Source organism: Lepisma saccharinum, chromosome 11 (assembly GCF_977018435.1).
Source record: "Lepisma saccharinum chromosome 11, izLepSacc3.1, whole genome shotgun sequence".
NCBI lineage: Eukaryota > Metazoa > Arthropoda > Insecta > Zygentoma > Lepismatidae > Lepisma > Lepisma saccharinum.
In genome coordinates, this window is record NC_139239.1 from 34,393,323 (window position 1) to 34,410,427 (window position 17,105).

At 35.4% G+C, this 17,105-nt stretch overlaps 1 protein-coding gene across 1 annotated transcript; it reads right to left on the bottom strand.

The window, feature by feature from the left end:
* Positions 1-9,556: 9,556 nt before the first annotated feature.
* On the bottom strand, positions 9,557-16,248 carry LOC145994718 (27 kDa hemolymph protein-like). The gene has a single exon (XM_083130909.1). The coding sequence runs from the start codon at positions 15,827-15,829 to the stop codon at positions 14,969-14,971; it is 861 nt and encodes a 286-aa protein (XP_082987035.1). The 5' UTR covers positions 15,830-16,248; the 3' UTR covers positions 9,557-14,968.
* Positions 16,249-17,105: the final 857 nt, after the last annotated feature.

Genomic DNA, 17,105 nt, shown 5'->3' on the forward strand with positions numbered 1-17,105 from the left:
TGGCCCCCATTGCAGTGGTCATACAGAACTAGATCCCAGGTTCGAACCCTGGTCTAATATTGAGTTTGTCCCATCAGCAATTCATCATTAATCCTCCTAGTCCCAATAAATGCAAGAGGTAGAGAAGTAAGTAACTTGCACCTTTCAGTAAAATTTGGGGAAAAATCATGGGTTAAGATTAAATGTGGTGCTGTAAAGATTTTTTAAGGGTGTAAAGATAAGGTTATGAGCAAAATAGTCATTCATGAAGCATTTGTTAAAAAGCCAGTGTTGTGGGGAAAAAAGGGTGGTTAGTCAGTGGTAGGTGTGTGTGGGAGGGGATTTGCTGCAGAGCATTGCAGAAAGTTGGTGTGTTCAGGTAAATCACTAATACATCTTTATTTCAATTCATTGATATCAAAACACTGATAAAAACATGCATGAATGCAATTTTTAATTTCCGAATGTATCAATGACAGAAGCCATGGAATAAGGTGTTAGATGAAAGGGTATGGTAATTACTCCAAAGTAAATATTAATTTGCTTCAAAACAAGACTAATATTGTATTTGTAGAATTATCAAATACTAAGAAAAAGTTGTTTCACAAAATTGATAAGAACGAGTATTTTGACAAATTTTAAACATTGAAAATTTGGAATTGTGTTTAAAACTTTTCTGGCTGCACCATATTAAAATGCCATCATGATCGAACTACCCATTTTTTATTTAATGGAATTTCAAGGACAGCGATCATTTGCAAAACACCAAAAAAAAGTACTTTTTTGTTCTCGCGAAGGTAAGAAATAAAAGGCATACTAAAAAAAAATTGGTTACCTTAGATTAACGCAGAATTGAAGCTAAATTTTTATGTAGGTCTACTGGTTAATTATTAATTGGGAGTCCAAACTCTAGTGTCCATAATTTTTAATCTGATAGTCACACCACACAGAAAAACTGTTTTGAACGTATTATGAACCAAGTTTTTTTAGAAACATCCTAGTTTAATGTATAGTAACCACCAGTTATATAACCATAGGCGTGCACACGGGGAGGAAGGAAGGGCAATTGCACCCCTAATCATGGACGTCCGCAGACTTTTTTTTTACCACGGGGGGACAAGCAAGGTATTTTCCATGAGATATATTACCTGATAAAAGTGAATTTGAAATTATCGCATTAATGTAAATTACTATGACTGAAATCAAATTATACGTTAAAAATATTTACTTTTAGGTTCACATTCGATTTCTAAGGAGGGGGGGTATGGTCATCTTTGCCCCCTTTCAGAGGTCAATGCCCCTACATTATTATACTTTCACCTAGAAATTTAGTGTAGAAGAATCTTATCACAGTTATTAAAAGATATTATACTCTTAAAGAAAATCTAGTATTTTTAAGCTGATTAAAGTTCAAAGCCAATGAGCATTGCTCCTCCCCAACCTTGGACGGAAAAATCAATTCTAGGAGGAAAACATTGAGGTAAAAGAAAGTAAAACTAGTAGAATTTAAGAGTAGCAGGACAAAGGATACTCAAGATGGAATTAGTTTCCATGTCTTTCTTGCATTATTTGTTCCAGTTGGTCAAGAGCACATGCAGGGGGCACAAAGGGGCAATTGCCACCCTCGATATCAAATTTTATACAAATAAATTTTGTAAAATTTTCTTGCTCGCTTTACTTATCGTCTTGTGAAGTTCAGAGCTGTAGCTGGGGGCAGCAGGAGTTGGCCGTGGGTGCCGAAAGATCTAAATTAAAGAAAATTGTAAAAGAGAAGACCATGACGCCCCATGAAATTTTTTGTGCCATATTAAATCAATATTATTTTCAGACTAATCAGGGCTAAACCTATAATTTAAAGTGGGATCTGAACCACTATGCAATGTGTGTGTACCAGGGATCGATCCCAGGATCCTTCGATGAAACTTGGTGCCACTTGGTTATTACCCAGTGACAGGTCTCAGTAATTTGTCTGCATTGGTTCACAGAATTGATTATGGCTGTAGTAGGAATATAATGGTAAGGGTTAATATGTGTCATTTTTATTCATGCAGTTCTGCACCACTTGAATATCAAGTACTGTATTTCTTAGGGGAAAAACTGGTTGTGAATATTTTTTTCACTTAAGACAAACAATGGAAATTACTTAAAATAGTAACCATACGTGTTGCTGAATATTAATAAATATATTTAGCATCCCACCACCCACGAATGTAATGACAATGAAATTATATGCATGGCAGAAAATTATTTTTTTCTGCTTGATAAATGGCAGAAATGGTTACAAAAATATGACTCGAAACGGTACAATTGCTTAACCAAATCTTCCATTAAAGTCTACAATAAGTGATTACAACTTGGCTGCTGAAAATGAGGAAACTGTTCACAAAGATGTTGGTGAGCACCACACACATGTAATTGCATTATCAACATGTAACGTGTGCACAGTGATGTTAAGATATAAATGTAGTTTACGTCTCTATTTGGAATGTAAAAATAAGAAATATTCTTCACATTTTAAAGTTTCATTTCATGAAATTACGATTCATCTGCACTTATTACAGTTTTTCTAGGTTCTGATAATAAAGAAGAAATATCCCAAAGTATTTTGTCACCAACAGAGAAATGTAATAAGTTAAACTTGGATGTGAATAATGATAGTGATAACCACAGCATTATTGAGGTCATGCAAACAATACAAGAACCACATACTTGATCTGTTAGTGTATATCTAGTCGATTAATTCAAAGCAGATGTTCTTTAGTCATTCTTTCCTCTCCTACTCTGCAGAAGTATCACATGACAATGTGATAAGGAAATGAATCACCAGCTGTTCCAGAGCCTACATGTGCAGCTGACTCAAGCACATAATGTGTGTGTGTGCTCTATCAGCCTGAGTCACTAGTCCCATGGCAACAGGAAACCGTCAATGTCAGATACTGCCAGTTGGAATTTTATCACAACTGTTAAAGATTCAAATAAAACCCGCCGTATAACAAATAACTAGTAACAGAATCGGAAGCATGCTGTATGTAGAAAATGAAATGAGCATGGACAAAATACATGTTGATGTAAGCTTGTCTACTTATAAACAACTTCTGAGCCCGGAGAAAATTAATATTGTATGAGCTAATACACTCATGGAAACTTCCAGGTTGTAACAATCCCTTTAACTTTCAATGGAAAACCTGAAGTGTCTACGATTGTACAACATGCCTTTGCTCATGATTGACTGGAAGTATTGTTTTTTTGTTGTTTTTTGTCTAAATGTATTTCTTATAATGATGATAATACTTACGCATCCCACTCTACAGTCATGGACACTTCTGCATTGCAAGAATCCCACGGACTTTCAATGGATTCACTACAGTTCCCGACTCTATAAGTTGATTTCTTATTTTCATTGGGAGACAAGTGAAAATATTTAGTTTTCAGATATGAACTACTGATCGAGAGAAATTTTGATCTTTCAAAAATACATATTTTTAGCTTAAAAGTTTCCAACTCCTTGCTACTAGTCTAGTTAGGCATTTTTTTTTTAAAATAAAACTTTTGAATATTTTTTAAGAGTTCGGTTTTGGAAAACAGTCTGATAAAAAATTAAGTTCCTGTACCTTTTTTGTGAAAGAAAGGGGGGGTGAAAGTTGAACTCTGTACCCCCTCCCCTCTCAAATAAAATATGTTCATATGCCACTGATGAGATTTTTTTTTAAAAATAATAAAAGGCAAGGAAAGCAGTTAATGATTACCTTACCTTATATTTATCCATGAATGATTTAGCATCATCACATGGGACATAAGTTTGCCTGCTAAGAAAAGCAGAAACTACTTTGTGCAAGCAATTTCATCTAATCAGCGTTCATCACCACCAGTGGCGCAGGAACGGGGGGGTACAGGGGTACATTGTACCCCCGCAAATTTTTGACGGGGGGTACTGTACCCCCCTAAATCCGTAAATCGAGTTGTACCCCCTGTACCCCCCTTTGGTAATTTGACAGCAGACGGAAGGTGCTACTGTTAAAGTTACCTATTATCAATTCACCCAATAAAAAATGTATTATTGTTTATACATTTTAAGCATTATAGTCCTTACTACAGAAATTCAAAAGATTTAATTGTAAACTTATTCTACTACATTGTGCTTGCTACTAGTTAGTTCATTGACCTAAGTTCTTGGAAACCTCTTTAAGGAGATGAAAATTGTTTAAAATGTGTGTGGAACGATGGAATCAGATTGACTCTCAGACAATTACGCTGCAGACGATTTCTGCTTTGCGTAAGGGGGGGTACACATTTCTAAAGCAGTAGTCGCGTCGATTTGAAGATAAGATACAAATCTTCATCAGAAGAGTATATGACTGACCCCATTTTCTTTTGAATATTTATAATGGAATTTTCCGAAACGGAACACTTACACGAACGATACGAGACACGACAGACCAACTTGGGGGGGGGGGGGGTTACAATGCACTCCTGTACCTCACCCATAGTTTTCATAAATTTGTAAGAGGGTGTTGGGAAAACTATACTTAAACCTATATATTAAGATATATATATATATTTTTTAAAAAATAGCCTATCTGAGAATGAGGTGAATTTGGAATAAGTTTTCATAACTTCAGAGTGGAAACCGAAAGAAAAATAAGCACAAACAAGAACGAGAAGGACCTCACCACACAGGAGACGAGATGAGGCTGTGACAATTCTCGACTGATCGCACCGCGGTATCATTCCTAGCTGAAATGAAATCTTTCCTAGACATTTAAACAGGGTGCAATTTGCGATTTTATCAGAGGGGGGACTATTTTTTACCTATGTATTAGGTATACTTATAATTGGACATTAATTGCTTAAAATCTAATTGTGATATCGAATGCAACACAAACACAACGCCATTTTATGTTAAACTCTAAACTCAAATTGTAAGAAAATTACATTAGTCAGATGAATGCACGAGATAAATGAGACTCACTGCAGGTTCTATTGGTAGATTTTGGATTGGATTCACAAGGTCTCTGGGAGTAAGATGGGAATATTTGATTGATTGATTTGGTTTATTTTACTTCGCATTTCTGCCACTTTTGGCTAATCGCGAAGATGAGGATGAGTGATGATGATATGATGAAATTGATGGACACTCAAAAATAACACCCATGGGCATGCCAGGATTCGAACCTGGGACCTCAGGCGTCATAGCGTGCTATGCTAACCCCTCCGCTACGAAGTCCGGCTAGGTGGGAATGTGTTTTGGACTTTCTTTGTAGATGCGAAAATCTTTAACTGTGACGCGCACGTGCTTCTGCTTACATTAAAGTTTACCTTTTCACATAAACGAGAAATTGACATGTCATCCTAAAACACACGCATGTGTCTGCATTTAATACCACTACATACGAAAATAAACCTTGGCCAGCTCTTCACATTGTCCACCAAAAATTGAAAAGAAAGAATAAACTTTTGAGCGTATGGCTTTCCTTGCTACTTCTGAGAGCTGAAGGATTTCGGTTTTGTAAATTTACCGAATGATATTACTTTCAGTACTTGAAGAGCGTCATTAGGTACAGCTAATTATATTACAAATAAATGATTTGTCAAATTTTTCACAAATATTTCAAAGTTAGACTTCTTACGAGTTGATTGGGAACCATCTGAACTCATTATTTTCTTTTTTAATACAACACCCTATAGATGTCTGAGAAAATACCAAATACATGGCTTCTAAAAGGCATTGGATGTGGTACACATCTGCCATAAGTTGTTTAAAGATATTTTTATGCGTAGCTATGGGACTTTTAAAATTAGAATGAACGGAACTGAAGTGGAACTCTATATAATGTAGTTTATATATCCAGTGGGTGGGAGATGATTATTCCTGGTTGGGGTGGCTCAAGATCCCCCTCACTCCTGATTTTCCGTTCCGTGAAATCCAAATAAGCTCAGAATGAGGTCCAGAGCTTAGCCTTATATGTTTCAGAATTGTTATCTGATTTTAACATCTGTTTTTCTTTTACTTAAATTCTAACAGAAACAATGAAAAATATTTATGCATATTTTGCATTAAATAACAGGACATTCATGTGCTGTTCTAAAAGAGAATATTTCTCATGGCTTCACATTATACCTAGGTATGAAGGACGTTTTTGTGGGGGTCCGGACCCCTTCCCCCCGAAAGACTTACCAAGTAGTAAAAGTAATTTATCAAAATATAATTGTTTAGCATTTGTTATACTCAATTTCCATCAATGCCAATACCATGCTTGAACAGCGTAACAATTAAAAGTTAGGGTGCGGCAGAAATATCTCCCGGATTTCATTTGTGAATAACAAAGCAACGATAGATGTTATGCAAAACTTTATTGCACATTTGGAAAGACCAAGGTTTACCATTTAATTGCACATTTGCAAAGAACAAAATGTTCCAATTATTTTTTGTCAAAATTGCCACAAGTCACCATTTTGTGTGACATAGATGACTTTGTTTTAAAATGATATCGTGCAAATGCCGATCTGCACAGTGTACGCATTTCTGAAGTCTCGCCCTGAAGTTCGGCATTACCCTCCTAGTCATGTCTGGTCGGTATTGCCGCTCTTTCCTGTCTGATACCATCTTTCAGATCATTGGTTGTCCTCGGCCTTCCTTGGTCAACTTTAGCCTTCAGGTACTCCCACAGATAGAAGTCGCAGGGTGCGAACTCGGGGGAACGAGTTGGCCATGGAAGGTGACTTCGAAGTTAGATCAGACGCCCTGGAAACATTTCACGTAGCACGTTCATCGATACGCGTGCTGTGGCACCATCCTGTTGGAACCACACAGCCAATTTGCCACGTTCGTTCGATTGCGGCTGCAGGAAGTTGCGTAACATCCATACATAACTGTCAGACGTTACATTAACTGCGTGCCGTCTTCCTCAAAAAAGTGGGGCGTTCGTGGACTTGTCTCGGTACATTTGGGAAACAAAATGGTAATCCTTGTTCTTTCCAACTGTGAAATAAAATTTTGCATAACATCTATCGTTGCTTTGTTATTCACGAATGAAATCCGGGAGTTATTTCTGCTGCACCCTGTATACTCGATGGTTTTCTCCGCTGAACTTATTGGAAGGCAAGGAATTTGGCTCATACGGCTTTGAAGGATTCCAAAGATTTATGCACACTACTAATGATAATATCCATAAAATATTAATCAGGAACTTTACTTTTCGTTAATTGGATCTACCTTCTTTTTTTTTTTTTGTTATTCAATAAATATTCAATTATTTCTCTACCTGACATTAAATTCCTTGCCAGGGCAGTTGTTTTTGTGCAAATCTTGGCGATCTTAACTACACGTACGCTAGATAATGAATAGTTGCTGTTATATTTCTATTATTTTACTATCTTTTACCTATTCATGTAATAATAATACAATATTAATTAATGTACATATTTAATTAATTAATATATTAATTTAATTAAATATAATTATCATATATATATATATATATATAATATGGGAGGCGGAATTTTGTACCCCCCCAAATGAAAAACGTTCCTGCGCCACTGATCACCACCACTGAGATTAGCTCAAAAAAAAAGTGATGCAACAGTGAAATGCAAATAAATAACCATCTTTAGACTTCATGACAACACATGAACTTTTATACTGAAAGAAAGCATATTAAATTAAAGTTTTTTCTATTTGAGTCAACTAATCAGAACCACAAACATATATCATTTTTGAACAAAGAAAAAGATTCGTGACTGAACTTTTCTCTTCCGCAAGGTTTCAACACATTTTGGTGTGTTTCTCAAGTACTATATTTTCCTCATATATCTTAAGAAGCACATCTGAAATATGTCAAAATGTTGAGTAATAAAAATTTCAGTCACTATCAACCCAGTCAGTTGTTGCAGCTCATACCTTCCTTTTGTTTCCTTCCCAAATTTTTGGTTCAACCTCCCATCATTCGAGGTCAAAGAGATTTTTAGAAAGAATTCAAATTTAGGTTAATTTGAAAATGGAGTGAAGGATGTGAAAAAAAGGTACACACTGTGACTGACTACTGTCTTGGTTAATATTCAGATGTTGACACGTGGTGTAAAATATAAACTTTTTTTCTTTAGTCGTACTGTACTTAATCATCCTATGAAAGCGTTACAATGCCAGGGGTCCCAGGTTCGAATCCTGGCCTGGGCATGGATATTTGTGAGTGTCCATTCATCATATCATCACTCATCCCCATCTTCACAAATTAGCCAAAACTGGCACACAAAGCGAAGTGAAATAAAGCAAATCAAATCATCCTATGAAAGTGACAGGGTAAAGAGTTAGGTTCTCAAATATAATTTTGGGAAAGAGTTTACAATACCGGTCCACTCTCCAATTTCTATGAAATTTCACCTACTCACTAATTATGAACTCCTAATCACGAATCTGCATGTAATAATTGGCGGTCAAGTATGGAAATCGAGAAAAAAATAAAACTGTTTTCTTAACGTAACCCTACCATAAGAACAATAGCTCCACGGAAGATGCCATTTTCCCAACACGAAGAAATCAACAGGCAAGACATGGTGTAGTTCTCTTAGCTAAAATATTATTTTTTCTTTGTATTTATGCTAATGGAGCCTAACCTCGTAGGCATTCCTCGTCTGACGTCAGCAAGATTGTTGTGCGAAAAGGAAGACCATTAACGAATTGCGAAAGAAAGATGGTTCCGTATTGCTGTGTATGGACAATCACTGTGGTAAATCTAAGGTTATTTTACAAGTTCTACACGTAAATGTACCATTTTAACAAGTGACCGCCAAATATGAACTACAGATACGTCATCAGGACACCGAAATTAGTAAGTAAACGAAATTTTATAGAAATTGGAGAGTGGTCCGGTATTGTAAACTCATGCCATAATTTTGTTTAAAATTAACACATAATTCTGAAATAAATAATTATAATTCCAGCAGACTATCTGTAATACCCATTCATCATCCTATGTGTGCATACTCCTGCAAGATTTACACCACATGGATCTTAGCATTTTAAGAATGACATAGTATTTCAGTAACAATTGTATCAAAAAAGTGTTTGTACCTGCAAATGTTTGATTGTTGCAATGAAGGTGTTGTGAAGTTTTATTTGTTGTTGTAACAGACAGTAAGTCTCTGAGAACATCATATGTTGAATTTAATTAGCAACATTCAACAATGTATATTTAGAAACTATTTCTATACCGCGTTTGTTACAACCTGTCCCCTTTACCGTGCTAGGGAGCGCTCGACAGTTTCGGTGCCAATGAGAAACGAGGAAAAAATCGTCTGCTGGGCAGCGAGGAGCGAATGGAAGCCAGAAGAGAGGCGCTTACGTAGACGCTGTTGCGTATTTTAATTGGCTGCCTCGCTTTGACTTTCCCCAGCACCGAGAAAAGCCAGGGAGCAACTAGCGTGGGAACCGGGACAGGTTGTAACAAACGTGGTATAGATAGCCTATTACGAAATAGTTCCCTTTTAATGTATCTACAATATTACACTAGTTATAAGCACCTCTAAAACCTGTTGTGAAATACCAAATGCTATTGTCTACGAGGCTGCAAAATAATATATATTTTAATAATATATATGCTTTATTAATAAGTCTTTCCATACCAACATATACAAATTATATTCATATATCACTTATATAAAGGAAGGAAGTTACAGCAAACATTCCTATTTCATTACAAAACTGAATACATGGAAGGTCATGGACATTATTTGTATGTATATATATATAAATATACAGTGGAAACATGAAACAAAAATCGTGCACGTACAATCCTGCAAGAATTGGACAAGATTTGCTACCTGAAACTTTCCACCTTTATCTAAATAAGGATCACTTTTGGTCCATTGTAAGGGCACAAAATACACAACAGATGCATAATGGACAAACTGAAATGGCAAGAAGCAGCAATCCATGCATATGAATCCAACTTAACATGCTATACAGATCTGAAAACTTCCATAACTGCAAAGGTTGATGTGCACACATATTATGCACACTGATTCTAGCAATAGGCAACATCAGCACAGAAGGTAAATTTATAATAAATACAAAAAAATAAAAAATAAAAAATGAAGTACTTGGCCTTAAGCAAAAAAGTATCACAGATTCTGTGAGTATTATCTTGTCGATTCTTTTATGAATAAAGGAAGTGATATAAAACATTGCTTCTCGCACCTCTATATATATAAAATTAACCCAAGTTGCACTGCCAATACAAAAGCAACAGACCAATAATTGCTAAAAGACATAATGCGATGCAGATCTGAAAAAAAAACACAACAGAAATGAAAGTAAAAACAAAATAGCCATAAACTTCTTTTGCTAGCCATTCTTTATAGAGTATTTGGCATAACCTGATGCAAGTGCATTTTTGTAATGGCATCCACATGACTTATCGGTGGGAAGCCAACAGATTTATTCCTAATGCTCCATAGAATGGACAAAAGTAGAAGAGAGAAATTATTCTTTGATAATACTGAGCAAAGTGTGTTCTAATCCAAATTTATGAATAATAGGATATATGAAATGTTCAGGCAATAATACTACTTATATAATTCAGGATAGTCAATATACACATAATATGTGTGTGTGTATAGGGGGACAAGTTATTCCTATTATCATACCTGGTACAATGAATGGTGACAAAACAACTCTATACATAAAACATTTTTACAAAATGGTCAAAAATTCTAAAAAAAGAAAGGAAAAGCTAGGCACATGTGAAGAAGCATTACACACATTCTCTTAAGTTTTACTATTTAGTATTTCCAAATAATTTTACTCCCCTCATCTTGGGATGTTTAAGAATATGCAAAAAGTATTTCCTTGGCAAAAGAAATCTACCATTTAAAACAAAAATACTAATTAAAGAAAGGTTAATCACTTGCTACATTTCTACCCCTGTCATTTCTTTCTAGAATAGAGTCACGAACATACATACACTCACATGTGTACATAAAAAAATGATCACTATGAAAATTATTAGCTTCTACTTGAATGCATAAATTTGATCTGCAAAACTGTTCATTCAAGTAATCAATCCACACACTCCAATTGTTTACCCACTATTTATCAAATATATATGTATAGGGTAAAAAGTTATTTCTATTTACAATAGAGATACACAAAATAATACATAATATTGTTCTCATTCTTGAGAGAGATATAAAGGAAGGAATACCAGTACTTCGAAAGTATATATTTATATATGTATACTATACGTATATTTTAATGTGGCATAGGATTTAATATTTTATCATTGTGAAGAAAAAAATTATGCGAGAATACTCTCCTATATACCAATCAATACTTGTATTATGGTTCTCGAGATTCAAAACTTCCAATTTTCATACTACACATAATTCAAATAATGTTCTAATTGAATAATACTTGCATGCATATAATACTTTACATGTACTCGATAAAGAGAATAAACATTAAAGGAATCGATGACAAAGAAACAAATTCAAACAGAAGAAATATTTGAGCATACAACAGAAAATAAACATTTGCAGTCTATTCGTCAATTACCACTACCAAAGTCAATAGTAACCACATCCTCATCACACAGCAATATATCCAAAGATTCACTGCATTTGTAAACAGAGAGACTACAATTAACAGAACACAAGAAAGAAGTGAACAACATATACATATAGCACAATTGTAACTTATACAACATACCTGAGATTGTAATTGATGTTAGTTTACATGTCGTTCTTTCTTTCCTTCTGAATAGCCTTAAACATCGCTTATCGCAACTGCACATGAAATAACAAGCTGACCCATCTAAAGGTGATAAATTTTTCATACAACATGGATAGAAATTTATACAGAACATGCTGCAAGGCACAAGCAACAGTACACCACTAATTTAGTGGAAGATACATTTAACTAAATTCCCACTAGGAATATCACGCTGCATAGACATGACAAGGTCAACTACACAACATACTTCATTTTTCTACATATAAAAATTTAAACTGCAACAGTCCAACTAAAAAAATTCCGCATGTAAATTACACTTATCATTCTTCATCCTAATCTAAATTAATTCCTTATATGGAAATCTACCTCACCTCAGTCAACAGTGTTAAGTACTAATAACAAACATTTTCCAGTAAAGTGGAATATAACATTTTGAAAATGACATTTTTTCAAATAAAATTCTTTCAGTTCATTCAACCATGCCAAAAATGTCTGCAGTTTTATTTTTACCTTGAAGATCCCTAATAAGTAAATGTTCAAAGATCCCTAATAAGTAAATGTTCAATCTGTTAAACTCAAGCTTCTGAATAAAACTTGCAAACCTCAAATCCCTTACATGGTTACATGAACTACAAACAAAAGTCGTTCAGCATTGAAACTATATCATGAGAAGCAAATATCCAAATTAGGAGAAGAATTAAGAAAAATTTTAAACATAAATGCTTCCTTTCTGTAGTATACATACAATATAGCAGGATTATGAGGCCACAAGTTTTTTAAGGAAGATATATTTATACATCTATGCCTCACAAAAAATATGATGTAAAAAATGGCACACACTAATCCACACAAACAATGTGTCATCTTGTTTTGTATGAAGTTTAAATATTTTTACAAAAGGACACAGTACTCAGTGCCAATTTTTATGAGCCACTTCAGTTCTTTTTGTACATAGATTGTTGCGAGAAATTGTATGTATCAGATGTTTTGAAACAGCAATTTTGATATCACACTTTGCTTTGGAAATCTGATAATGTGATATCCACCATTTGCAATTTGACTGAGCAGAAATATTTGGAACAATAACATGAAAACTAAATGCAAGCATTAAAAATATTCTGGAGTTCTTTCTCCTCTGTATTAATGCTTTCATTAACATTAATACCTTAGAACTTTCAAGTGTATATTGTAGACATTGAAAAAAACTTCCAAGATGAGTTGTCTCAGAAATTATTAAATTTCGCAGCTATATCCGTATATTAGGAACTTTTTTTTGGTTATTGTATCTCGCACTTATGATCTTATTCAGAAAGTTGTCTTTGTCTTGAATTAGAAAGCAAACCTAATTAGCCTGCATTTGGGTCAACACTTAACTTCCATTGTGTAAAAATGTATGCCATTGAACATCTTTGTTAATAGTGTCACAATGATAGTTTCATTACTACTTTCATCTAGTCAAAACACCTGTAACTCATTTATTTCATCCTTTTTAACATTGCTACTTACTTATTCTGCATTGTGGAACATTCTATAAAGTGTAACTATGAATTTCTCACAAAAATAATTTCAATTTTTCATATTACGAGTAATTATTGTTGTTCCTTTCTTTGCTTGCATGACCGTCGTGCTTGTGTTTTGGGGTCGTATAACCATTCACGGTAAGGTTAGCTTAGGCAAGCATAGCTAAAATTTGGGGTCTGTAAGACTCTACTTTACGTCCATTTCCTAAGGAATACGTGTCATATATCGTTGGAAAGCTTATTGTATAAGGAATTCAACAACATAAATCCCAAAGCTAGGAAAAATTACCTGGAGGAGAAAATCGATAAAAACCGATGTTGTCCGGATATGCGTAATTGAACGTACGGAGGAAATTTTTCGATGACGAAGCACATATTTAGGGGTGAAATGAGTGCTAATGGAACCTAACCTAACCTCGTAGGTATACCTCGTCCCCGTGAATGGTTCGTGGGGCTATCACGAGATTTGGTTCACGTAGTAGGACATAGATGCAACAGCTTTCGTGTATCGGAGAGACATTAATCTTGAAAAATACATGATTTACAGGCCAAATAAATTAAACGATGGTGAAAAACACTTCCACGACCTTTGAAAAGTTTACGGAAAGTCAGTTCGGTAAGTACTTTCTCCTGTAAATTTGAAGAAATACGTTTCTCGGAGATGAAAACTTTACTGAAGTTTCTTCTGTAAAAATGAAGAAATCAGTTTTGACTAGATGAAAGTGCTACCACAGTTTCTAACTGAATTGAACAATACAGCCTTTATTCAGAACTTGAGTTTTAATGGCATGATGTTTTAAGTAAAACATAAACCAGATTCCCAACATTTCATAATCATTACTTTTTTAAATGTCCACACCCTGTATCACATTATACCAGCAAACAATAATTTGCATGCATTTACATTATCTTTTCCACAATTCTTGGAAATCATGGGGTAGGGAAAGCAAGTTAACAGGAATGCATAATGGATATCTGAACATGCAATGACAATAAATGGTATAATTTAACAATACAGGGAATTTATCCAATTTGTTTGAAATTTGGGATACTTATTAATTTGGGCCTCGTAATCACAAATCTGCACTTAAAATTTCGCGCTTATTTGGGGGCAGGTGAATCCAGCCAATTTCTAACATGCCTTTAACAGGGACTCTATAGAGAAAGCCAGGTAGTCGGAGCAGAAGCTGGGCCGCGTTAGCGGTTGGGGTTGGTAGGTAAATTACGCCGGAGCCCGGAATCGGTGGGAAATTTGGAAATCGAGGTTGTAGAAATAAGAACTTAATTTAGATTATTTTGCTATTTGCACATGTGAGTGCCAAATTTTGACTGCAGATTCGTGATTAGGGGGCCAAAATTAGTGAGTATGCCAAATTTCAAACAAAATGGAGAAATTCCCGCTATTGTAAAATCACTCCCAATAAATAAACTTTTTATATTAATAAAATTCTTGTCCATGAAAGTTAATATTTCAATTAGACATTCAAAATTGAACAAGAATAAGCCATACTGTTCAGTCAAAATTATAAAAACCGTAATACTGTGTAAAGAAAATATATTTCTCGGAGGTTGACTGAGAGGACTTCTCTTATTAACTCTATGCTGCAAAGAAAATATGCATTGTCAATAAACATGACCGTGGTGCCATGTTTCACCCTTAAAGGTTTCTATTCTCTACCCCATAAACAAACAAGATACAATACTCTTTTACTTGTTCATCATCACTTTTATGGCGAAGAGCATCTTACAGAAAATATGTACTAAAAGTGCTCACTAAAACAAACATAACAATAGGTATATGCACTGATGCTATATTGGAGGTAACCTTAAGAACTTCATATTCATCACAAGGACTTGCTTTACGCACAAAGTTAAACATACTGTTAATGATGTTTGCGGGTGTGGGTTCCTTGCATTTTTCGAGGCTCCGAACAACACAAATTTGTAGAATATCAAACTCTCTGCATGCTTTCTCATCAATGAGCAGCGTTGGTAGTTTTACATCCTGTAATGATTGCAAATCGTCAAACGTAATGTTTTCTGGTTTATTCGTTTGAACAGTTCTGTTTACACAGTCCTGAATGTCTTCGTGTTTATCTGATAAACATTCTGGTCCACCTTCAGCAATAAATAAGGCAATTCTGTCACCTTCTTTGTGACATATAAAATTGATAAAAGAATCAGTTATGTCAGATATTACCTGCTTGTTCTTCTGTTCATCGTCTCTTAAGCACACCTCAATATCAGTTGTGAAATTCATTACACATGCTCTCAATTTTGGGGACAGCCTGCAATACTTCTTGAAAACAACATCCAATTCTCCAGTCGGCGTTGCCTCTTCTATTTCTTCTCGCAATTCTGTATAATTAACAAGAGATTTTACACACTCGAAAACTTCTTTCTGGGCTGACTTGGCCTTTGTTACTGCTGCTTCCCCTCCAATTTCACGACATCTCTTTTCAACAAAAATCTCTCCATCCTCAAAATTTGGAACGGGAATTGCATTAAAATCTGGGATGTCGGGCAATTTTGGAATATCTATTGAAGCGTGGGACTCCAAAGCAACAAAGAAAGTGAAATACAAAACTGGAATAAGCCACCTCATTTTGCAATATTAAAATACACCGCACTTTATGCTCTCCAAGTTAAAACCTGTTTTTTACAATCACAGCAACAAACTCAGCACTAGTACCTATAAACATCCAGCCAGATATAATCAAACGACACAACCTCGCATATCTTCGTCAACGAAGAACACACAACACTGTTCCTTGGCACGTGAACTTACACTTTACATGAACAATTCTTTCTTCTTTTTAACAGGTTTCACAACATTTCCTCTACTTGTCCTTCGCGTTAATGACTCAGCAGGTATAATCCCAGCGGCTCTTACTTACATAAGATCGAAACCCTTCTATTACACACCATCACGTGAATAGTTACACAATGCAAAGTTCACTACACACACTTGGTCGACCAACAAAAAAGCAGCCGGTACGTCTGATAGGCAGCAGGGCAGTGTTGTCAGTTTTCGTTTCAGAGGCGTTTCAAACGGAAATTTCCCTCCGTGCAAAATGAGTCAAGATCACAAGAGTCGTCTTGCTTCGCAGCCTGAGGAGTTACGTCCCCAGCACGGGTTTATTCAAACTTTTTCACCTGGGGTTGTAAGTTTGTAACTTACTTAAGAAAAATCTTAGGTATTTAGGGAGGTATGGGGTGCAAGGGTAACTTTAGGGCCAAAATTGCCATAAATTGAGCTTTTTTGGGAGCAATAGCATGTGCTCAGTGACGTGACCAGGATTTTCGAAAGGTGACTGGGCTTCCGTACTGTTTTTCTTTTTTTCTTAGACCCGGCTCCCGTGGCAGAGTGGTTCACATCGCACTATGACGCAAGGGGTACCGGGTTCGAATCCCGGCCTGGGCATGGATGTTTGTGAGTGTCCATTCATCAATTTCATCATATCATCGCTCATCTCCATCTTCGCAAATTAGCCAAAAGTGGCACAAAAAAAAAAACGTGAAATAAAGCAAATCAATAAACCAATCAATAATATATTTTTTTAGTAGTCAGCCCTCATTTTGCCTATTTTGTCCTGCCTTTGACGTTCTTCTTTTAAGGAGTACTTGGCCCAGAGATTTTTCCAGAATTTTCCATTAAGTTCAAATTTAGAGAGGGGTAAGGGTAAATTTCGAGCCAAAATGACCATAAATTAGGCTTTTGTAAAAATTCTAGGGTGGTGTAGAGGAAATTTTTGGGGGTGTTAGGGGTGTTGGGTGTTGGATAAATCACATGGCCCTAAGGGAGGATTATGACCCCCCAACCCCCTTGGGCACTTCACTGCATTGCTGTAATGATGTAAGCATGCACGCACACACACATT

Excerpts from the sequence above, each read along its gene's own strand:
- LOC145994718 (XM_083130909.1), bottom strand. The coding sequence starts at position 15,829 with ATGAGGTGGCTTATTCCAGTTTTGTATTTCACTTTCTTTGTTGCTTTG.